Consider the following 23,900-nt stretch of genomic DNA (forward strand, 5'->3'; position numbering starts at 1 on the left):
CTATTACAAGATTGATGAAAATTCTTAAAAGGCTACTTTTTAGGTTCTTTCAGTTAATTAAAACATTTCCCTGTCATATTTTTAAAGGTCTATCACTTTCTCTTTGGGTCAGAACTTTTTTGCAAGAGGGACTCGTTCAGTTCTGCAAAATGTACAGGTACTAGAGCACCCAGAAAATGATAGTAAGTTAAAAGGTTTTAAGAATATAGATAAACGTAGCTAGGGTACTGCTTTGTCTTGCTTGGTAATAAGTAATTCAATTCACCTTTAAAGAAGACATATAAGAAAAGATGCACCACAGTCATTTAAAAGAATGAGAACAAAAAATTTAAAGGTGAAGGCACTTAAACAAAAAGAATTGCCTGTCTTGCTCATTCTACAACCTTATATGTCAAATTATGAAAAGATTACTTGGGTCTTTTCGATAATGAAAAGAACTAGTGAATCCCTAAGTAAGCTAAACAGTGTATAGCATACGCCAAAGTTAAGTATTCTCTTTTTACCATATTTTACAAACGGTAACAGCATTTTAAACTCAGCAAATAAAGCAACTACTTCCCCTAAGAATAATTGCATATGTCAAAAACCACTTCAGGAACAAATGCAACAATTGCTCTGATTTTCAATACTATTTTATTGCAACGGGATGAGTGTTTTCTAAATTGTGCATTACACCATAATATATAGGATTACAAACAAGATTACAGTACAGATCAATTCCAGTGGTACCAGCATCACATCTCAAACAGCACTTATTCTGAACTGCATTTTACATGCAATAGCTATTGTTCTAATTATGAATCAAATGGTTTTAATTTTATTTAAGCTACTGTACTAATTGACTACAATAGGTATAAATCCCAACATTAACACCTGAATAGATTTAGGCTCAGATTTATTACATGAATACATGATAAACCACCATTTGTGTGACTATGTATAAAATCATGCATTTATATTTCCTGGAAACATCAATAGCTTCAAATGCTCTATAAAATCATGGAATGCAAAGGAGTAAAAGACTAAAAAGAAACAGTGCAAATTGTATGTGATAGTCAAGCAGCTTTTGATTTAAAGAAGTGTATGTTGGCATTTATTTATAATATGTATATACAAGCTTGTGCAAGTAATGAATTGATATGCTTTGATAAGGAATGTATCTCTTTTTTAATCCTCTTGACAGTTATGGATCTGGTTTATACTTTAGGGAGAGGGAAAGACTTTAAAGTGAAATGAATTGCTCAAATTGTGCAATTTTTTTTTTACAATTAGAGAAGAAAGAAGTGCTAAGGCAACACAATAACTTTCTAAGCACTTTTCTGCTGGTTTAAATTAGTTAAATTATTTTGTATAAATTAGATATAATTCTACTTTTCTGATATGTATAAAAATTGATGAAGCTGCATGGTTTTAAAATAGGAAATCCACATTATAAAAAGTCATTAAAAATTCTGTACAAAATCACAACAAAATAATTCAGCATGGGAAAGGTAACAAGTAGTAAAATGCTGGTTGAAAAATATATATTTATATATATTTTAATTGGCCCATCACTAGTTTAAAAATTGCATAGATCCTAATTATTGCTTGTGATTTTGTTATCCCGATCAGATAATTAATATGATCTTAATACAGCTACACCGAATTCATGGTGCACTTTTTTTTTAACTTTACTGTATTACTATCTTTTAAAATAGAAGAGCTATAGAAAATAATACATAAGGTGAACAGGAACTTTGATCCCCTGTTTCTTCCAAAGGCAGTAACGACAATAAATACATATATCACTTGAAGCTTGGAGTATTTGCACTTTGCAGCAGTAGTACCAAGAGGCCTGCCTTCTGTAAACAGGACAGTCACTGTAAGCACAGTGGGTTCGCTTCCTGGGCATGGTGAAGCTGACGTGCCTCTAATCGTGGAAGATGGCATTGAGCTGGGCATTCATGACTCTCTCATGATGTGAATGGCTATCGAAGGACATAATATTGTCTATGGGGAGCTCGCAGCGAGGGGCAGCGGCGCCGGAGAAGATTGATCCGTGGCTTTGGGGCCCTGCCAGGGTCGCTGCAGGGTAGTGCATGGTAAAGGCATAATTTTTTTCAAACTCAGCGGACGGTTCGTGTTTGAAAGAGAAGTTGCCATTGATGCTGAGCGGAGGGCTGAGGGGTCCGTCAAATGAGGGGCTGGTGCAGTCGGTCAGGGGGCTTTCGAAGAAGGGCTCGAGCGCTGCACTGTAGGCGTGCGGAGGCGGCTTCACGTGGAAGACGTGGGAGCTGTCCATGGTGCCGTAAGGCGGGCTGGGCAGCCCCGGAGACTGGTAGGAGTAGGGGTGCACGGGGAAGGAAGCGCTGGCCGTGGGCAGGTGCGGCGGCATGTCCTGGTTCTGCTCGGGCAGAAAAGTCCGAGGGTTGAGCTGCAAGCAGCCCGCCACCAGGTTGGTGGTGGGCTGCGACAGGCCCTTGCAGAGTGTCTGTACGAAGGAGACCAGGTCAGGGCTTTTGCCCGAGCGTAGGATCTCCGAGAGCGCCCAGATGTAGTTCTTGGCGAGGCGCAGCGTCTCGATCTTGGAGAGCTTCTGCGTCTTGGAGTAGCAGGGCACCACCTTGCGCAGGTTGTCCAGCGCCGCGTTCAGCCCGTGCATGCGGTTCCGCTCGCGCGCGTTCGCCTTCATGCGCCTCAGTTTAAAACGCTCCAGGCGCGCCTTGGTCATCTTCTTCTTTTTGGGGCCGCGTCTCTTGGGCTTCTGATCATCCTCTTCCTCTTCTTCTTCCTCTTCTTCCAGGTCCTCATCTTCGTCGTCCTCCTCCCCTCCGTTTCGCAGCGAGTCTTCCTCCGCGTGCATGGCTTCGAGGTCGTCCTCCTTCTTGTCTGCTTCGTGGTCCTCGTCCTGAGAACTGAGACACTCATCCGTCCAGCTTGGAGGCCCCTGGGGCTGGGGGTCGCCCATCAGCCCGTTCTCGCTGTACGATTTGGTCATGTTTCCGTTTCCTGTATTTGACAGGGGAGAGGAACAAGCAGAAAGAAAAGGAAAAAAAAAAAAAAAAACACTGTATTGAAAAGCCAGCTAAGCCTGGGGCTCCTACTTAATTCGGTACAAATGCATGTGGAGAGAGAGGGACCAGCTCCTTGCAAAATGGACGCCTCTGCAGAAAAGTTAAAGCAGCGGTTTACAGTGTGGTGTGGTGTGCATTCCCCGCTGGTGCGCAGGAGAGACAGGGCCGGGGTGCTGGTGCGTGGCGGCGGATGTGTGTACGTGTGCATCCGTCACGCGTGTGTGTATGCGCCACCGTGATTAACTGAACTGCGCAGATGGTGCTGGCCCGGCAGGCTAAGGCTTGTGGACCTGAGTGCAGCCTGCAGAGACTTCATGTTTATCAGCATGTGTCCAAGTCACTCACAACTCTACAGAAATGCTGTTTGAAAATCGCCCGTTCTGTTCCCATCTCTGTACCGGCTTCTCTGTACTTGGCGTTTAAACTGCAGAGCCATTACATAATTTCCTAGCACTGGGGATGATTTTTAAGAAGATTAGAGCGAAAAGAGATTGAAGCGCCAATGCACGAAGGAGGGGCAAGTCCGTAGTTTCCTACGGAATTATTCACTCATCAACGAAATATTGGGCAACATCTCCCTTCGCTCCCTCACCTTTCCCCCCTTGTTTCCCATCCCTCGTCCTCCCCTAAATATCCACCTCGTACAAAAGCTCTGGCTGGAAGGCGAGAGCTGGGCGCGCACGCACAAGGCTCTCCCTCGCGCCGCCGGCCGGGGATCAGGTGTGGAAGGCGCTTCTCTAATAAACAGCCCATTGAATGGGCCGCCCGCTCTTTATCTGGGCTTTTAAAGTTCGCCTCAAACCTCCCTTTAAAGGGTTGAGTGAAGACGGTCAGCCATTGGCAATGGCCAAGTTGCTGCTTCTCACACCTACTATTAAAAAAGCCCCGGGTAAAGCAACTGAATTTTTGGCTCCAGTGTCTGCGGGGGACTTGGCCGCCCACAGAGCAGTAACAGGTAGCAGTCTGGGGCCCGCTCCGTGCATCATGCTTGCCGCCCCTTTCGAATAAACTATTTTTGAACCCCAGTTATTTTCCGGGATGTGGACACTCAAGCTATCCACTACCCCTTCATTCACTGAAAAAGAGAGTTTGACACTCCCAAAGGGCATACACACTCGCACACAAAATAAAATCTGCGTGGTAGGTTTTGTATTTCTCCTTTTTCTTAGAATTTGAAAAAAATCAACACTAGCAAATGATTACAGTTACTGTGTATTCTTTTTCTTCCAAAAAAAAAAAAAATGAAAGAAAACCAAGAAGCTCCTCTACGATTAAATTTTATTTAAAATTTAATCAGGAAGCCTGCAGGGGGTACTTGAGTGCTGGGACTCATTATGCGCGGGTACTTGTGGGCCATTACGGGGAAGATGCTGGTCTCCAAACACCTGCACTCGCGCCCAGATGCGCACAGACACCACCCGGAGGTACCTCGGGTCTTCAATTACCGCTTTTATGCTCCAGCAAAGGGGGGAAATCTAGGAAAGGTCCGTAATTACCTGTTGTTGTTAGCAGGTCCTGAGCAGTGACGGTCTCATAACCCTGGGCTCTCCGGACGCCGTGCCTCCTGCGTGGGCGAATTCCTCGTGGCCCGGCGGCGCGGGCGCTCAGGTTATATAGCGGAGTTAGGGATGCGCTGCGCGGGCGGGGCGAGAGCCGGGCAGCCGGCGGGTCCCTGCGCACGCGTCCAGGCAGCGCGCTCCCTGCCCCCGCCCGCACCCGCGCAGCCTCGCTCCTCTCCCGCCCTTCTGCCTGCGACAACCGCTCCCCGCTCCCCTCACCCCCACCCCGCCCCACCCCACCCTTCCCCTGCCTCCCCGGCATGCGCCATATGGTCTTCCCGGTCCAGCCAAGAGCCGGGGACCACGTGACCTGCCTATTTGTATGCCGCGGAGCGCTCCATTCCGGCCCCTTTGTGGCCAGAAGAAAGTGGCCCATCTGTCGCCAGTTAGAGACTCCGCGGACCTGTTTTTACCCGCAGGAGAGATTAACCCTTTCAGGCGGCAGAAGGGAGCCGGCGAGCGGAGGGGGCGGGCCTGCAGGCTAGGGAGCCGGAGAGCCAACCCTGACCCGGTCCGGGTCCCGGAGCAGCCTGCGTCTGCGCAGGAAATCAGGCTGGGCTGCCAGGGGTACCAACGGGGAGACTGAGGCACGCGGTCAAGCGCGCTCTCCCTGGCACTTGTCCTCCTGGGAGCATGACTTTCTGCCCTCCCGGAGACCCACGTCGGGGTTTCCGGGCCCCTGGCAGACGCTTGCCGATTAGCGCCAAAAGGCGGCCTCCCCAACTCTCCATTAGCTGCTGAAAGGTTTCCAAAAGCTCCATGCAATGGCTTCATCCGCACAAGCGGCGCTGGGACTGGTTCCCTAGGCTCCCCAAGTGCACCCAGGGTCTCCCAGCCCCCGTACACCCCTCACACTTCCCACCCTCAGCTAGTCCTACCCCAGAGGTCCTCACTCTGTACACACACACACACACACACACACACACACACACACACACATACGTGTCCTCAAAGCCAGGTCCTTCATCCCGGCAAGCGTTGGCCTCACTGGCCTTCACGATGTTTTGTGTGGCAAACTGAGCCTTCTCCTACGTGGAGCCTGGTAGGCCACTGGATCATTGCAAAAGGGGTGACCCTTCCTCCACCAGTCTGGGGAAGGCTATGGTCTCCTCCTTGTACCTCAGACCTGCACCTTTGGTTCCAGTCTTGGGTCTGTAGGTAGGTGCATGGGCCAGACAACCCTTCTCAAAGTGAAGCCTCGAGGGCGCTGTCTCAGAGTCCTTTCTTTCTTTAAAGGTCATTAGCAACGCCCTTTGCCAGAACCTCTCTGGTGTCCAGTTAGGTATCTGATTTGCTGTAGCCTCCACCTTATGGGCAGAGCAAAGACTACCCAGTTGAAAAACCCATGTTTGTTCTTCTAAATAGTGAGTCTTTATTTCCTCTTTCTAAACAAGACAGGTTCCAGAAAGATTTATTTTTTGAAAGACAGGAAGGAAAAAAGGGGCAGCTAAATTCTATTTTTTTCACCTAGCTTTTCTTCTAAGCCTCCTTTTCCCTTAACCTCTGCCAAACCTAAAGCCCTTTGCAATGACTCCTCCCTACTTGAATTGCATGTCTAAATGCAATTGCCCTAAAGGCCCCTCGAGTTTTTGCAAACAGCGTCATGATCTCGGGAGAGACCAGCATCGGGACCTCTGAGAGGGGCTGGGGTTGGAGGAAGAGGGTTCTAAGGGAATCACCAGTATTGGAAGGTGGCAGCCAGCACGCGTCCAAAGGAGGAAGGAGCTGTGCGAGGAGACCTATAGACCAAAGCCTGGCATGAATCTTTCTCAGGTTCCAGAGTAGAACTGTGTGGACTTTTTGTTTTTCTACGTGCATCGGTGCCAGTTAAGAGCACAGAGGACGATAAAAGGATTCGCCGATAAGCATGGCTCCAGTATTTCTTCTGGCGCCTTCAGCCTGCAGTCCACACGAGGTCCACGGATATTTCCGACCCCTGCTTTGGCTCTCATTTCTGCACTTTGGGGGCGCTCCGGAGCAGACACTGGAGGAGGGGTGGGAGAGAGGGCTCCAGGGGTCCCGGCGGCCTGGATGGCCTCCAGATCTCTCCGCTGAGATCCCACCCTCTTCCGCTGTGGGGTCCCCAGGAATGAAGGGGAATCTTGGGGGAGCCAGAGGATCCAGGGCAAGAAGGAAGCCAGGGCTCGCCTCATGGGCACGAAGTGAGCCGGCTTCCTTCCTCTCCTCGCTGATAAATTCTCCTCCTAATCCCGCCGCGCCCCGTTTCGCCAAGGCCGGGGGGGGGGGTTGTATGGAGGACCGGCCTCTTTGGAAGGGCCCCAAGGCCACTGTCCTTGAGTTCCCTGAGCACAGCAGGTGACCCGAGGTGCAGACCTTGCGGCGGCGGCGCTCAGCCAGGGTCCTCAGAGCCCCAGGGAGGCTGCCGTCGGGTAACCGGGGTCACGGGGGAGGTGCCCAGAAACGGCCGGGATGGGGAGCTTTTTGTTTGGGGAGCAGGCGGGACGCCTGGAGAGGTGGAGCCGATGCACGGCAGAGCTGAGGACTGCGTCTCCTCATTGCCCCTCTTTGGACTGGCCTGGACGGTTGCAGCTCCCCCCGCCCCCCGCCCGGCCCCCACGAGTGCTGTCCCCGCCCGCGGCCGGTGAGCTGGCCTCCCCCAGCCCGGCCCCACCGGGCGCCGCAGGCTGCCGAGCGGCACGCGAACCGCACGCGCTGGCAACAAAAGCGGCTTTCATGACTCACTGCCCTCGAGCAATGCCCTGGATCGGCTGCCCCCACCCCGGGTCCCCGCTAGCAGCGTGCGGCTGGGACCGCGTCGCGGCCGTTACAGGGGGGCGAGGGGCGAGGGGCGTGTGGCCTGGAGAGGGGGAGGAGGAGGGGAGAGGGGAGGGGAGGGGAGGGGAGGGGAGGGGTAGGGGGGAGGAGAGGGGAGGGGGGCGCGGAGGGCGGGAAGGGACGGAGGCGTGGGGTCGGGGCTGGGGGTGGGGGATGTGCGTGGCTGGCGGTGCGGGGCGGGGGCGCCCGCGGTCACAGATCGGCGATAAAGCGCTGGGGCCGGCCCGCGTCCCGTCCCGGTCCTGGCCCGTTTCTCGGGAAACAGATGCTCGCTCCCGCGGAAGAGGCTTCGCGTCCAATCAGCGGACCTGTGCGGCCGGGGAGGCCCCGGCCTGAGCCTGGCGGGCAGCCTGGGGCGGGGCTGTCCCGGCCCGGGCGCCTTCCGGGCCGAGCCGGTGCGGTGCCAGAGCCGACCCAGGGGGCGGCGGCCCGGATCCAGGTCCTGCCCGGGCTGGAGCTGTCGGGCTGGACAGGCGGGCGGCGGGGGAGGGCCAGGAGCAGAAGAGACGCTATTAAAATGCCTTGCCATCGCCCCGAGCGCAGAACCCATTCTCCCCAAATCTCCTGGGCTTGCGGCATAATCTTAATTAAGATAATTGATTCATATTGCACCTGCGAGAACGGAAAAAAATTGATTCCAACCCCCAACCCTATAAATTGCTTCGAGCTATTGGATGGATCACGACGCGGCTGTGATTTGGAGAGTGATTTAGTGCTGGGCTCCCTCAGCTCGGCCTGTCTGGACCCTTTTATTTATTATTTACGTCCTCTTGGTGCCACGGGGCGTTGGGGCTCCCCTCCTGGCGCTCGCAGACCTCGAAGGGACTTGGTGTCTCAGAATTAAGGGGATTTCCTAAAACCCTTCCGCACGCAGAATCAACAATATAAAATAAACGCGATCCCGACAGCCTGGCAGCCTTGGGGCTCTGGCACGATTATGCGTCAGATTGTGCGTGCCTCGTGCGTCAGGAAGCCTGTGCGTGCAAATGTGTGTGTGCGCCGCTGTAGCTCAGTGTACAAGTGTGCGAATCTGAGTGCGCATGTGAGATTTTTGCGAGTGAGTGTATAAATATAGGCGTGGACTTGTGTGTGAACATGTGTGCGAATGCGTCTACGTGCGCAGTGACTGTAGGTGTGTGTGTGTGTGTGTGTGTGTCTAAGTGTGGGGGTGTCAGCGTGTGCACCGGAGGGTGTGTGTTCTGGGCGCAGCTACTTTGCAGGGAGGAATCAGAACAGAGGGCCCGCACCTGTTTCTCGGCCAGTGAGGAACAGCTTGCTGTCCAAAGGGGACCTGACAGCACCCGGTGTCTGCCAGCTTTCGCCTTAACAGAAGTAGCAAGCAAACAAAACTCCCCGGTAGCTGGGCGTCGCTTCGGGAGTGCAAAGCGAGACACTAACGGCGTCGACGCGACCTCTGAACAATGACTTCGGCCGCGGGCTGGGAATGGAGCCCTGTGCAACTTCCCGGAGGCCCGAGGAGCGCACGGGCTCGTGGCCCAGGGGAGCTCCCAGGCCCAAGGCTTCCAGAAAATATCAGCACCGCGGACAACTCCCACCCCTGGCCCTGAAACGCCCCAGCCTCCCTAGAAGCCGTCTTCCTTCCCTAGATGATTGGCCACCTCGTCCAGAACTTTTAGTCCGGTTCTGCAGATCTGCATGTAATTAGCCGCCTTTTCAGAATAAATTTCCTGGAAAGCTAGGTGTGCTCAAAGGAAAGACTTAAACTATAAATTTGAGCTGATGAGACTGAAACAAAGACAAATCAGAAAGAGTAACTTTTTTAAAAAAAGATGGGCATTATTCTAACATTTACATTTATTTGCCACAGGACTTCAGAACAGATCTCTCATTTGCTTTCCTTAGAAACTATGTCTAAATTGTTTTTCATTTTGCTTTTGTTTCATGCAGCATAAATACTACTGAGATTATAAACTTTATTACTGTCAACTTATAACTCTATAGATATTTTATATTGTATCTTCTGTTAATAAACCTACACTTCATTTCCTCAAATTTGCACAGCCACACAATTATTTAAATCTTACCAGATTTAAGTATTCCATATTACTAGCCATAGCTAATCCAGAATACACTGGGGAAAGACTAGTAGAAATGAGACTCTGGGAACAAGCACTTTTAGTAACTCAGATCTCTTAGCAATAAAATATCACATCCTCTAACATACACCCTGATATAAATTTCAAAATGCCATTATTGTAGAAAAACCCTTACCACACATTCAGACGTCAGTGTAATGGAAAATATAATTATGTTTTATTCACGAGCTCACCCCTAGAATCTCACCTTCTTTAAATAAAATGTTTTCTTTCCTTTTTAACAAATGCATTTCCACTTGAATTAAATATTGATAATTTGACCTTTTATGTCTTTAACTAATCAAAGTGGAAAAATTCCAAATGTAGATCTTGGAGTTTGGCCCTGGTGGGTCTTTCTGCTTGAGCAGGCACTGAGATTAAAGGAGTCAAACTTCCTCTTTCACTGTGCTCTCCTTGCACTAATTGCTTATGCAAAAAATGCAGATTTGTATTAATTAGAAACTCCACTGATTAGTTCTGTGGTATTTTCACATAATAAATCATGCTGCAGACATGAATTTTGGCACATCACCCAGTGGTGGCTCAGGCTGCAATACAGATTTCATATTAAAATAAAATCTCTGACTAAGTCTACCTTTCGAATGCAGGTACCGTGAGCAGCCACCTGCTGGGAGCGCCTGCCATGGGAAATTATCTTTACTCAGTGACAAGCCACTTTGGGGACCCAGATGAACAATCTGATTATGAGGTTATGTTCTAATAAACAAACAAATAAGTAAACAGACATACATAACAAAAATGTGCCTACGTTTTAGTCATTTCACGAACAACAATGTTATGACAGAGGGTCAATTTAAATGGGACTAAGTGATTAAACGTGACTTTTCATTTTTTATCATGACTGATAAACATTTTTGTCTATTATCTTCCTGCGAGATTTTTGTTGATATGTTCTGATAGGCTGACTTTCCATTTTAGTTACTTTTTCTCTTGCTGCTTGGATTAAATTACCCAACCCCCCAAATTAAGGAAGAACTGGCTTATTTAGGTCACAGTTTGTAGAGGTTTCATTCCATCATTAACTGACTCCAAAGCAGGGTGGCATGTTGCAGGGGCAACACTTCAAGGCAGCACAAGACAGCAAAATCAGCCAGAGCAAAAGAGAAGAGGGGAAGCAAGCCTCTCTTCCTCCCTTATATTATAAGCAGGCTGCCCCCAACCCTAGATGTAGAATGCACAATTTTATGCCCTCCTCTTGCACAGGATGAGGATGTTTACAAAATGAAGACTCTGGCCCCCTACTAAGGGGCTAAACTTCTAAACTTTACAACTTGACCCAATGTATCAACCATTGCAATCTACCCCTTTGCAACTTGGCAACCACTTATCTTTAAATTGGTCCCCAGATATAAAGACATGCTTATCCTTATCATTTTACAACTTGAACATTGTAACACAGGTTTAACAATCCTTAACCACTGTTAAGTCTATCAACATCATATTATATTAGAACCATAACATTCTGCCCCTGGCCCCCCAAAGACTGCTATATATCCCTTTATACAAAAAGCGTTCAGTCCATCTACAAGAGTTGCCAAAGTCCTAACAGTTTTAACATTGCTGAAAAGTCCAAGTCTCAAGTCTCTCAGATTTAAGGCAAACTCTTACCTGCAAGCCCCTGTACAAATGAAAACAAAGTTAAACATTTCCAACATTTAATAGTGCAAAATAAACATTTTCATCCCAAAAATCACCTATGGGAATACAAAGGACTGGGACCAAAGCAAGTCCAAAATCCAGCAGGGCTAACGTTAAATCCTGTAGTTCCATGTCCAGCATCTGAAACAATCTGTAGCAAGTTGTAAGCTCCCAAGGGCTTGTATGGCTCTGTCCCTGCGGAACTTCTGGTGGCTGTAGCTTCCACAGCCTCTCTCTTAGGCCCACTTGGCTCCCTTCTTGCCTCTTTCCTAATATGATCCATCTTTTTGGCTTTTCCAAACTTTTGGATCTCCACTGCACGTTTGGCTTCACACTCACAATTTCACAAATTGCCCTCTCAGGACTTCAAAACAATATGAACCCAACTACAGGTACCATAATGCCTCCTGTTATCTTCAATACAGCTGCAGATACCTTCAGACATAGTAAAAATCAAATGAAACAGAACAGAATAGAACCAGTAAAAACAAAACAATGAATGCAATAAAGGACTTCAAAATAAGATTAGAGTAAATAAAAAATGGCTATTATAATACATCTTATTATCTTTGAAATAGCTGCTCATGCCATTTGGATATAATAAAATCAAACAAAACAAAACTAAAACCCAACCCAACAAAACAATGAAAATGATACAGGAATTCAAAATCAGATAATAGGAATTAACAATGACTACCACCTTCAGAAAGAGATCCCGCATAGATGCTACATTGTGTAACATTATCCTCTGAATAGATGATTAGACCAGCAAAGTCAGTGAAACACTAAACACTTTAAGCATTAAATTGTATTCCACCTCAATAGCCATCATCACAGGCTGTGTGTCTCTGAATCAGCTGGTTGCTTACAGCTGCGGGCTCGGTGGCTGGCTCTTCTGGGTATGCACCTGGGGCTGGCACCTGGCTGTCCCCCCAGCAGCCTGCACATGGTGCTGACTCTCATGGAAGGTTTGCTTCATGGTGACTTCTTGTTCTCTTCCCCTGCCTCAACAAATAACTCTTTGCTTTGCTTTGCATTTTCAGGGAAGGAATCTCGAGGTGGTGACATTTAAAAGGGAATTAAATTGCTTCTCAGTAAAGGAATTACTCAGGGAATCATATGAACCTGATAGATAGTCTGTGATGAGAAAAAAGTGCTAGATTTTCATGTCAACAATGCCAGAGTATAATTGTTACATGGAGAGCTAAGGTAGACGTAAGTGGACACTCAATTTGTTTCAGTTTGGACTTGTTTTTCTTTTCTGAGAATTTGTTTTCCTAGTCACCTTCCTTCAGAAACTGCTGCTTCCTCGGGCAGAAAGTGTAGTCAGCAAATGTGTACTGAGAGCCACCATGTACCAGGGACTGTGCTGCTGGATTCAAACACACTAGACTCTGCTTTCTTGAGGTTTTCTGTCTACTAGACAGAAAGATTTATTAAGGTTCACACACAAGGGAGTATGTGCATACCCAGTTTGAACAAGAGCAGAAAAGGAAAACCAACTCACTAGTAAATAAAAGCAAATGACAAAGGAATCTAGCCTGGGCTGGTGTGGAAAGACTTCTTGAAAACATAAAGCTTTAAGTTAACAAGAACATAATTGCCCAGGTGAAAAGGGTTGAGCTGAGACACATTCAGTGCATAACTAAGAAGAAAAAGAAAAATGCAGACAAGGAAACCAAATGGGAGACAGTGCCCAGAGCCTGGTTCCCAGAGCTGTGTTTGTGCTGTTGAGGGGTTGAGCAAAGAGTTACGTTTTCTCAAAGACTGTTCTAAACACAGTGTAGAGTTGGGTTGAGAAGGTACTCTTATTATTCTTATAAGAAGTGATGGTGTTTGGGTCAGGTTGGTTGTGGAGGAGATGGATAAATTTAGAGAACACAGTTCAGACATATTTAGAAAGATTACCCTGAAACTACAGCCCGAGTGGCCATCAAAAGGCCATGATCTTAGGTAAATGCTACTGGTTTCCTTAGAAATTAGGTATCACATGTAATTTAAATCAGCTATGATTTACACATAACATAATCTCTTTGAAAAGAAGGAAATAAATAGCAGTATACATTTATTGAGCCCTTAGAACATTCCAGAGCCACCAAGTTAACAGCTATGATAATTCTCCTTTGACACTTGCAGAAAATGAGTCTCATGCCAGTTAAGTAACATGCCTAAACCTCACTGCTTAGTGTGGAGATGGGACCCACATTCATGCTGACCTATGTTATGTAAGGGAAACAATCTGGCTGAGGTTTACTTATAAATTTAATTTCTTTTCTTATTTTTCCTGTGATACTGTGGATTGTAAATACAGCCTTCACACTGAACTATATTCCAAGCCCTTTTTTTGGAGACAGGGCTTTTTTTCACTAAGTTATCCAGTTAGGACTTCACCATGCAATCCACCTGCTGCAGCCTCCCACAGGCTGAGGGCACCGGTATGTGCCACTACATAGGGCTTATAAGTTGCATTTTGTTAAGAAAAACAAAACAAAAAGAACACTATAAATTTGCTTCTAAGTGTGATGGTTAAATTTGATTATGTCAGAGTGATTGGCTTAGGAGCTATCCTGGGGCCTGCTGGAACATACCTCTTGGTGTCTGGGTGGGTCATGGAAGCATGACGTTGGGTACTGTACCATCCTTGCCTCTTCCTCTCTGGTGCTGTTCTGCTTTGCTTCTGGCTTCATGAAGAGAGTATCTCTGATCCTCTATGTTCTTACACTGTAGTGCTTCTGCCCTGGGGCCAGCCTGACTGTGAAACTTCAACTACATTAAACCTCTCCTTCAGTTCCCTGTGTGAGGTACTGTGTCCCAGCAATGGGAAATCTGACTAGTGCACTAACAAATACCAAGCTTGTTGTGGTCAACCTAAAAATAATACCCAACTACAATATCAGTTGTTAACTCTTTCTGGAGTTCAGAATGAGAAAATGGTAAACCAACAATTCAATCAATTATATCTGTCTCACAGCTACCGTGAACTGTTGAGAACCAATCAGATTGGAGGATGTAATGTGGACATCATTGGATTAACCGTTCTCATAAAAGTACATTGTTTGGTAATTCACTAAAACTTGTTCTGCTTAAAGAAAAAAAAATTACATTAGCTCTGATCACATGTGGTTCAGAATAAATGATCTTTATTTAACATACCCTTACTTTATCTTGTCATTAAGAATTGAAGATTCTTATTTTCTTTTAGATTTAAAGTACAACCCACCATATGTTCCTAACCACATTTTTTGATTGTTATGGCTTGGGTCTAGAGGTCCCCTCAAAGCCTCATGTGGTCATAGATAAAGATTCTCCCCAAAGCCTCATGTGGTCATAGATAGGTATCTGGATCAACTGTGTGATGCTGGGCATAAGGGTGTAGTCTGCTGATTGGTGGCATAGATCTAGGTATGGATAATGGGGAGGCCCACCCTGGATATGAGAAAAGGGTGGGTCTAAGGGACAGAAAGAGGTCACTGCTGTTCTCTTGCTGCTTGATATTAGCTCCTTGCTTCTTTTGCCTGCTGTGAACTAGTCTCCTCTCTGAGGTCCCTCTCCCAGGCCATCTGCCTTGGAATCAGCTGATTATGGAATGAAACCTCTACAAACTGTGAGCCAAAATAAACCTTTCTTCCTTTAACTTTGGGTATTGGATATTTTATCTCAGCCACAAGCAAAGTAACTAACACATTGCCTAAAAACTTCTGGAAGAATTACTTTTATCTGGAGTGGGAAAGAGCAAAGGAAAAAGCTGTAGGTTTCATCTCATATGAACATTACTAATTTACTGCTGATCTCTGGTTCTAAGCATTGGAAACATGGCTATCTCAAAGTCAATAATACACACAGTTCAATATAATTAGTTAACAAATATCAAATACAGAATTTTGAAGGTATAAAAGTAATGGTCAGTTTTCCTTCTCTGGGGATAGTAATTTTCAGTTTCAGAGAAACCATTTTGTAAAAGTTTTATTTTTTATTTTTTATTTCAGATGCCCATGGAATAAGATGTTCAGGATCATATTAGACATTAAACATCATCATTTCTCAGCTTACATACACATATATACACCTTCCTGCCCTCATTCCCTGCACATTTATGTATATAAGGTGTTATGCTTTGTATCTAGATGTCTCTTCAAAGCCTAATGTGCTCATGGGGCTGCAGGGAGGCAGGTGGATCATGGGTGTGTGATACTGGATTCGTCTGCTGATGGGTTTCTAGATGGATGTGATATTGGGAGGCAAAATCTGGTCAGAAGAGCTGGGTTGCTGTGGGTGTGGCCTGGGAGAATCTCTCTCTCTCTCTCTCTCTCTCTCTCTCTCTCTCTCTCTCTCTCTTTCTCTCTCTGTGTCTCTTCTTCCTTGATAGCCTGTTGCTTCCTCCATGCAATGCCCCCCTGCTATACCACTCTGTCTTGGGGGTATCCAACTATGGACTGAAACTTCTATACAGTGTGAGCTTGTGAGTGTTCTGTATTCTATTTCAACAACAAGAAAGCAACTTAGACATAAGAGATGATAGAAAAATAAAGTGGATAATTAAGTTAAAAACTTTTGCAATAGAAGATAACATTGCTAAGAATGATGGAATAAATGCGCGCACAGAAAGGGAGGTACTTTAAGTATTTTGAGAGGGATTAATGGTAACATGTTTTCCTCTGTAATAAATTTTTATATGTAAGTATTAACTATATTTTGTGATCACCCCTCACTGACCAATGTTTAGGGCAATTTCTGTGAAATAGAGACATTACAATATGACTTCATTCAATGGAGCTACCATAGTCACAGAATCTGGCACCAGGGAACTTCAGGCACTTCCCCAAAATCAAAATAACCATGAAGAGTAAATTTTTTAGTAGATGCAAGCTTCAAGACAGCTGTTGCATAACTAAAGATATTCACAACAGAGAGCTTTCAGGACTGCTTCAGAAAGGGGCAAGAGCAATAGAGTAAGAAAGTTTAAAGGAAAGGGGAGTATTTTGAGATGTTTTAATGGTTCTGTGGTTTTTTACATTAATTTTTCAATAAAAATGTAATCACCATATACTTTGATCACATTTTGCATATGTACCATCTTGGGAATCTTTTCTCCCACTGTACCTCTGAATTGGTCAGTAAAGCATAGCTTTTCCTCTTACATGTATAACTTTTCTGGTTATTTTTAAACATCTGATTAATCCAACAGTTTAGAAAAAATTTTGTCTCATTACACTACACACTCTAATTTAGAATCAAGTTACATGGAGGGATCAGATGATTGGATATTTATCTGAGTGGCACAGACCCCAGTGCAAAGACCTGAAGCCAGGAAATCATGGACTGGAAGGCTCCTTAGGCTCCTTTCTGATGTGTCAGCTTCCTGCCTTTGCAAAGGATGCTGCTTTAATAGCCTCGTTTTCTGATAGAGTTTTGGATGCCATATCTGAAATCTCAGGCTAAATGTGTATTTCCTCAGATCTCTTAATATTTCTGTTAAGCACAACAAGCAATGACTTAAGCAACAGAACTTGAGTTGAAGGTGAAGGCCGTTTTTCTTCTTCTGGTCCCTCCTCTCTGGCCTAAGATGAATGTGCAACAGAAGCCCAGTTCAACATCCTCCTGGCCACCGATTCCTAGAAGGGTTACTCACTACCAACAGTATCCACCCAACACAAGCAAAGTTTACTCACACTTTGAATGCCATGAAAAGATGACAGAAAACTCCAAAGTAAGGAAGGTGAAATATGAGGAAACAGTATTTTATGGGTTGTGGTACATTCTTAATAAATACTTAGAAGTAAAGTTGTGACCAAGGAGAAAAATCCAAGAAGCCAAAGAGGTAAAGAACATTTCCAGGATAATGTCTTTAAAGGAAAGACATGCAACTGCATTCTTGAGACTATTCTGTTCAATCCTGGTATCCAATCACAGTGGCCGCAAATTCTATACAGCACAAGAAAATATTGGCCAAATACTTGTTCAAAGCTTCTGGTAACTCAAATGGCCTAGAATACAAGTTATATGATTCTGGCTACAGAAGAGTCTCTTTCTAAGAGATGCTGACATAGGGGCATCTGCTCACTTGGTTTACTTCAAAGGAACATATACAGTAGTGGGAATTGCTCTGATTTAAAAAAAAAAAAAAAAGACTATGGCACAAACGATCCTGTTCCAGGCTATTCTTTTCCAGCAGCAGAACGTAGTACAATTACAACTTGGGAGAAAGACCATAAAAAGGATGCTTGTGAACATATATTTAACACAGTTTTCATCAGTGCCTGTATCCGTGGTCAGCAATAGCTATGACATTTATAATGCATGTGAGAAAACTTGGGGTGAAAATCTATGACATTTAATACTGTCGAGAAGCACAGAGGCACCATTAATGATCAGACCTGATTGTGGAAATCCTTTTGAAACTGTATTAAAGGTTTTTGATATTTTAGGTAAGAAATTTCCTGTTACTGTGAACTCAAAAGGCTATGCATTGCTGCCACCTTATCTTAGAGTTATTCAAGGGGATGGATTAGATATTAATACCTTATAAGAGATTGTAGAAGGCATGAAGCAAAAAAAGTGGAGCATTGAAGATGTTTCCTTTAATTCTGGTGGAGCTTTGCTACAGAAGGTAACCAGAGATCTCCTGAATTGTTCCTCCAAGTGTAGCTATGTTGTCACCAATGGTCTTGGGATTAATGTCTTTAAAGACCCAGTAGCTGATTCCAACAAAAGGTCCCAAAAGGGCCCCTTATCATTACACAGGACACCAGCAGGGTCCTTACGCTTGAGGAAGGAAAAGGAGACCTTGAAGAATATGGTCAGGATCTTCTCCACACTGTCTTCAAGAATGGGAAGGTGACTAAAAGCCATTCATTTGATGAAATAAGAAAGAATGCACGACTGAACAGAGACCTGGAAGCAGCCCCTCATAAGCATTTCTCCTGTGACTGAGGGGGTGCTCACATGCGCACCTGTTTGTAGTACGTAATGTGTATTGTACTGCGGTGTGGGGTTTCACTGTGTTTTATGATACATTACAGCCAACTTAATTATTGACTTATGGACATAACTGCCCCCTTTTCCTTTGGTTTCCAGTATTGAGGTGATCTCAAATTAGACCACACAAAATACCATTGTGAAAGATTAATGCTAAAGTAAACTTTTTAAGTCCCTTTGCCAAGAGATAGTAACTCAATCTGGTGTTGATCTTTTCACAAGTAACGAACCAAGAAACTTTTATATGTAACTAAAGATCACATAAAACAGATTTGCATAAAATTATCATGATTGCTTTATGTTTATATTTAACTTGTATTTCTGTACAAACAAGATTGTGTAAGATATATTTAAAGTTTCAATGATTTAACAGTCTTTCCAACTTTTCATGATTTTTATGAGCATAGATTTTCAAGAAAGTACTTGAAAATAAATTACATTGCCTTTTGTCCACTCACCAACAAATAAAACATGATCTTAATGGAAACAAAATATTCCTGTTAATCACCTGTACAAGTCATTAAATCTATTCATACGGATTACAGGTAGAATTGTATTGCCTACAATTAAAAACTTTTTTCCTATTTAATAATTGATACCAGAAATGTTATGGACAAAAGAATAGCAAGACCATGGGAATGTAGGTTGATTAACAAAAATAGGACTGGGTTTGAAGGGATTAAAGGAAATGGTAGTAATTCGTAGCCATCAGCAATGAGCTAATTGATTATCACCCATAGTCTCTTGGAATAGAGCAACATGAGAGGCTGTTCTGATGGGTCTCTCTTAGAGAGATTTAACCTAAGAGATTTAAGAATGTATAGGGAGCAGAATTGGACTGTCTGCCTTCAGTTGCTGTTAGTAACCTAAATGAGAACATGACTTACTCAAAATAAAGTAAGCACTAGCTAGGGAATTTCTACGATTGTACTAAATTAAACTTGAATTACTTTGCAGGGCTGATGTATCTCTAAAAATAACGTAAGTTATTGAGTTACAATGTAATTCAGTGGTGCTTGCATTATAATCTCTGGATTAGTGAGACAAGTAAGCTTTGAGAATCTGGTGGAAAAAGAAATTCTTGAGCCTCATTCCAGAGTTGTGGAAATGGGAACCAACACCCAGCCATTTCCAGTTTCAGGAGCCCTTCAGGTGATTGGAAAGCACAAATGGTTCCCAATGCCCCAGCTACACACCCTATTGCTATTCTCTGATCTGAAACAGTGAAAACAGAACTGTGATGATGGTGGTTGGGAGGCTTTAGATGACTCCAACTAATTTGAGCACTCGGATCCGTTTGGAAAGCCTTTCCAGCACAAACGCTCTCTTCTGCCTCATCTTAGGAGTTTTTGAGTTTCCTTGATGGTTCCTCTGCAGTATTCAACCTGCAAGAGAATGTGAATTCTCTTTATGCCCCATTCTTGCCCTCTCATTGCCTCCTACCTGTGATTAGTGTGAGAACTACCGGGGGTGGCTAGGACAAGAACAACTTCATAACAAGGAAAGGCTATTCAGTAATTTCAAGATTTTATTCACTTTTACTACCCTTAATGTATGAGGAAAGCTTTTAAAGATGCTGGAGTGAGTTGAATGAAGTTTAATTTATGAATATACTTGTAATTGTCAATAATTTTGGATCCAAAGTATTGCTGAGGGCTCTGGATACAAGCTTCATTGTTTGCTCAGAAGTTTGGTGGTGAATGATTTGCATTGTAGGAGGGTGAAGTATCCCAAATTTCTTGATTTGGTGCAGCAAAAGCAATCTGGAGTTTTTAGCAGAAAAGTTTAGAGTTTGACACTTTCGGATGTCTAGCCCTCCTCCTAACTACGCCTAACGTGTGTGTATTACTTTGGGAGTGACAGTGTCTTTGGATGAGACTCTCTTCTGGATGGAAAGGCAGCTGGCAATGCTACTGTTGAGTTCATGTCCCTCCTAGTAATTGTGATCATGAGATTTTAGGGAAACAGGCCAGAGAGCATCAGAGGAGAGTCGCAGGTAAGGTAGCTTTTTTTTTTTTTTAATCATAAAACACAATAGAAAGGGAGTAGTGCTTAGAATGATTTTATTGAACAAAGGGAAAGCTAGAAATATTTTAAAAGTCATAAGTGGGCTCTGTGCAATTGAATTGGGCCTGAATAATAATAATTATTATAATACACAAATGATAGAGTCTGTGGTGGTCTGCCATAAGCAACTATCACAATGGTCACTCGCACTATTCCCAAGTTTAAGCCTTGAACATTTGAGGAAGCCTGGCTACCCTGAAGGATCTTGCAATATCATTATAAGTACATCGCGTAAGCCTTGCCCCAGCTCTCTCCAAAGGTACCTCTGACCATTTACCGAAGTATGCAGTGGGAAACGAAAGGCCCAGATCTTTTCAAGGAGTACTGGCTCCTGGCTATGAACCCTTACAGTTCAGAATGTCAGTGCCATCTATCTGGCAGGGTGGGGACACATGAAGGCTGGATTGAGGAGGGGGTCCATTCTGTCACAAAGCATCTATGGGTCTACAATCCATTCTGCGACTGCTTCCACATTCTCTGCATACGGAGATGGCTGAATATCCATGTTTACTGCCTGCCTCCCAGAAGGAGGATTATGAGGATTTGCAGAGATTAGTTCAGCACCAAAGGTTTGAAAGACATGAAGTGCTAATGAAAGCACCTACTAGAGGTTCTCCCCCAATAGCGTGACCCCTTTTTCTCTCATAGAAATAATATCTACACATTTTAGCTAGAAACAGGAGCCATTAAAAATAATAAAATTTTTAAAAAGGGAAAAAGTAGCCGTTTAGAACATTTTCTGCCACATCACGGCTGTATGTGGCTATGTGACCAAGTGCTGGACAGTGAAATATGAATGACAGTGGACAGGACAATTTCTGGATGTTGTCAATAAAATGAAGCAATGATCCTGTCCCTTTGCCTTTCTCCTTTGTGCGAGCTGAAATGAAGACCAAGGTAGCACTGTTGGGACAATGTGGCAGCAAGATAAAAAGAATTGCATCGCTGCTGGTGCCACCTTAAAAGTTTTTGTCTGCTTACAGAAGGATTTTCACTTGCATGAGACATACATTTTTAACTTGTTTACCCTTGTATCCTTTTGGATCTCTCTCCAGCAACTGAATCTATATGGTAACAAATATAGATTATAATCTTTGTCACATCCCCATTAGAAAACCTGTACCCTCTTTCCCAGCAGATAACAGATGGTACTTGGAGAATGTAAGTCAATTGTTACAGACAAAGTAGTGATTTTGAAATGTAGGTGCTATTTCATGTCATCTCTTTAGCTGAGTAAATTGATATATCTGTGTCTCTTAGTATTCAGGTATTACTCTGAATAGCTATTACTTTTTAATCCCAATAAGTCTTTGATGCAATCTATTTCAGAGACACCATCTCTTCCTCTCCGTGCAATCATGTATGTAACCTTAAAACTGTGGTCATCTTACCTTTGCATGAGTGCCATGTTTGCTCACTTATCAAGGGTTGTACGTAGATAGATATGAAACACAGGAAGGAAAAGGCTCTCTAGCTGCTTTGAAAGGTCCATGATTGCAAGTGAGTAAGAGATAAATCCAACTGAAATTTAGAATCGTGACAACTTGTGAAGGTTCAAAATCTTGTGAAGGACCTCAGGAGTGGGCAAATAGACATTTCTCCCAAATAAAAGAGTAATTTTCTTTACTTTGCACCTTCTACATCTAACATTACTGTGTAGGGTGTTTATTCAAAAATTGAACTTAATTCAGGAGGAAAGAAAGGTAAATAAAGTCATCATTGTAAGCATAGTTACCTATCTTTAGATTTTCTTGATATAAACAGGATAAATAGATAATGTGGAACATGAGAGAACTAATGCTCGCAGTTATTTGAATAAATTCTATATAATGGGATGAGGATATGATAAATGATAAACACAATATGAGGAAAATTTATTGTTTGCATAGTTAAAGGGTAAGTTTCACACAAGTGGAACAAGAAAGTAAAAATGCAAGGAAAAATGTACTAGCTAAATAAGGAGAGAAACTAGAGAATTGGAGTAAAATGAAAGGCAATATTGGACATATAGGATTTTTTTTATAAAAAGAAGTAAAGGAACTTTCACACATTGATGCTGGATATGTAAAATGATGCAACCACTCTGGAAATAGTCTGGAAGTTTCTTAAGTGGCTGGAGTCACTACATGACCCAGAAATTTTTCTATGCCTAAGTATTTCTCCAAGAATATTTTAAAAATATGCTCACACAAAAACTTGTATGCAAGTGTTCACAGCAACACTAGTCATAATAGCCCTAAGGTGGAAGCACACAAAATGTCTGTCACCTGATGAATGGATAAACAAAAAGAGGTACATTGAAATAAAGGGATTTTTTTTTTAAAGGAAGATAATTATGACACATTGCAATCTGGGTGAATCCCAGACACATGCCAACCTAGTCACAAAAGGACAATTACAGCCTGATGCCACATGGAAGGACCAATAGTGGTTAAAACCATGGAGAGGTTAACATATAGATTAGTAGTTCCCAGGGACTGGGCATGGGGAAGAGAGGGTGTGAAGTTTCTTTTGGCATTGAAGAAAACATTCTGTAATTACACAACGGGGACGATTGCATAATTTTTTAAATAGACTAAAAATCCTGCTACTTTGACTACTCTTTCTGAGTTACTGAGAAGATTTCATTTTTGCTCATTTCTTAAATGCTGATTTTTCTTAATATCCTAAAGTAGACTTTCTTCTGTTCTTCTTTTTCTGTCTTTGAAAAAGTTCTGCATTGGGTAATAAGGAAAAGCATTACTTTGAATAAGTCTGAGTTGTGCAAATTTCATCTACTACTGGTTAGGTAATACCAGCTCCCAATAATACAGCTCAAATTTCATTACACATGTATTAACTATGAGAAGGTGCATACAGCATAAACTTCAATGCTAAATCTTCAGTCCACAAATGCCCACATACATAACTAACCTACATCATGATCAATGACCGATCATGTCACTTTTTTCAAAATCAGTTAGTGGTTGGTCACTGCACACCCATGATTGAGTTTATGTACAGACAGCAAATCCTGTGGTTAGCTCACCTCCTTTGCCTCCTAGTGTTAGACCCTTTTGGACACTTTACAAAAATTAGAAGTAGAGAAAATAGGCCCACAAAAATGAAAATTCAGCAAAGAAAGTAAAAGTGACAACACTGAAAGTGATATTGGGTGTGATTAGCAGATATGAAAGTAGAGACAGAAAGCCCTAGGGCTGCATGGAGCTGCTGAACAATAACACAAAATAGTCAGGGAAAAAAAAAGTACGTTGACACCCAAATTGTTTAGTTTAAATTGTCTTTACAAAAGAAATCCACTTATGATGGAAAGGAAGCATTTGCTTCTACTTTAGATTTAAGGTTATAATGAAAGCAAAAATCCAATCAATTTGACTGCAATCTGTAGACCACAGATTGATGTTAGGTACATTGAAAGAAAACAAGAATTACAAAACGGCTGAAGAGGGACATTCTACTGCCCATGAAAGCTGGTTTCAGTGTTTGTTCCAGAAACACATTAGTTTGCAGAATTCAAATAAAATACAAATGGAGTTATAAAAGAAAGGTCTGACCATGACAGTGTCAACCCTGTCCATATTCAGAAGTCTGCAATGCGGCCACAGGAATCTCATGAAGGCAAATGTGTAAACACAATTGAGGAAAGTGGTTATGACAAAAGGAATGAAGATGTCCCTGAGGAAGTTGCTCTGGCA

At 43.7% G+C, this 23,900-nt stretch overlaps 1 protein-coding gene and 1 pseudogene across 1 annotated transcript; one reads left to right on the forward strand and one right to left on the reverse strand.

The window, feature by feature from the left end:
* Positions 1-616: 616 nt before the first annotated feature.
* On the reverse strand, positions 617-4,796 carry Neurod1 (neuronal differentiation 1). Its single transcript, XM_003478499.5, has 2 exons — positions 4,550-4,796; positions 617-2,988 (listed from the first exon to the last, which is right to left on the reverse strand). The coding sequence occupies exon 2, from the start codon at positions 2,975-2,977 to the stop codon at positions 1,910-1,912; it is 1,068 nt and encodes a 355-aa protein (XP_003478547.1). The 5' UTR covers positions 2,978-2,988; positions 4,550-4,796; the 3' UTR covers positions 617-1,909.
* Positions 4,797-8,852: 4,056 nt separating this feature from the next.
* LOC100718067 (nicotinamide phosphoribosyltransferase-like) lies at positions 8,853-18,093 on the forward strand (annotated as a pseudogene).
* Positions 18,094-23,900: the final 5,807 nt, after the last annotated feature.

The sequence above is a fragment of the Cavia porcellus genome, unplaced genomic scaffold (genome assembly GCF_034190915.1).
Source record: "Cavia porcellus strain 051 isolate PalLab524CR breed Dunkin Hartley unplaced genomic scaffold, mCavPor4.1 scaffold_12, whole genome shotgun sequence".
NCBI classification, from domain to species: Eukaryota; Metazoa; Chordata; class Mammalia; order Rodentia; family Caviidae; genus Cavia; species Cavia porcellus.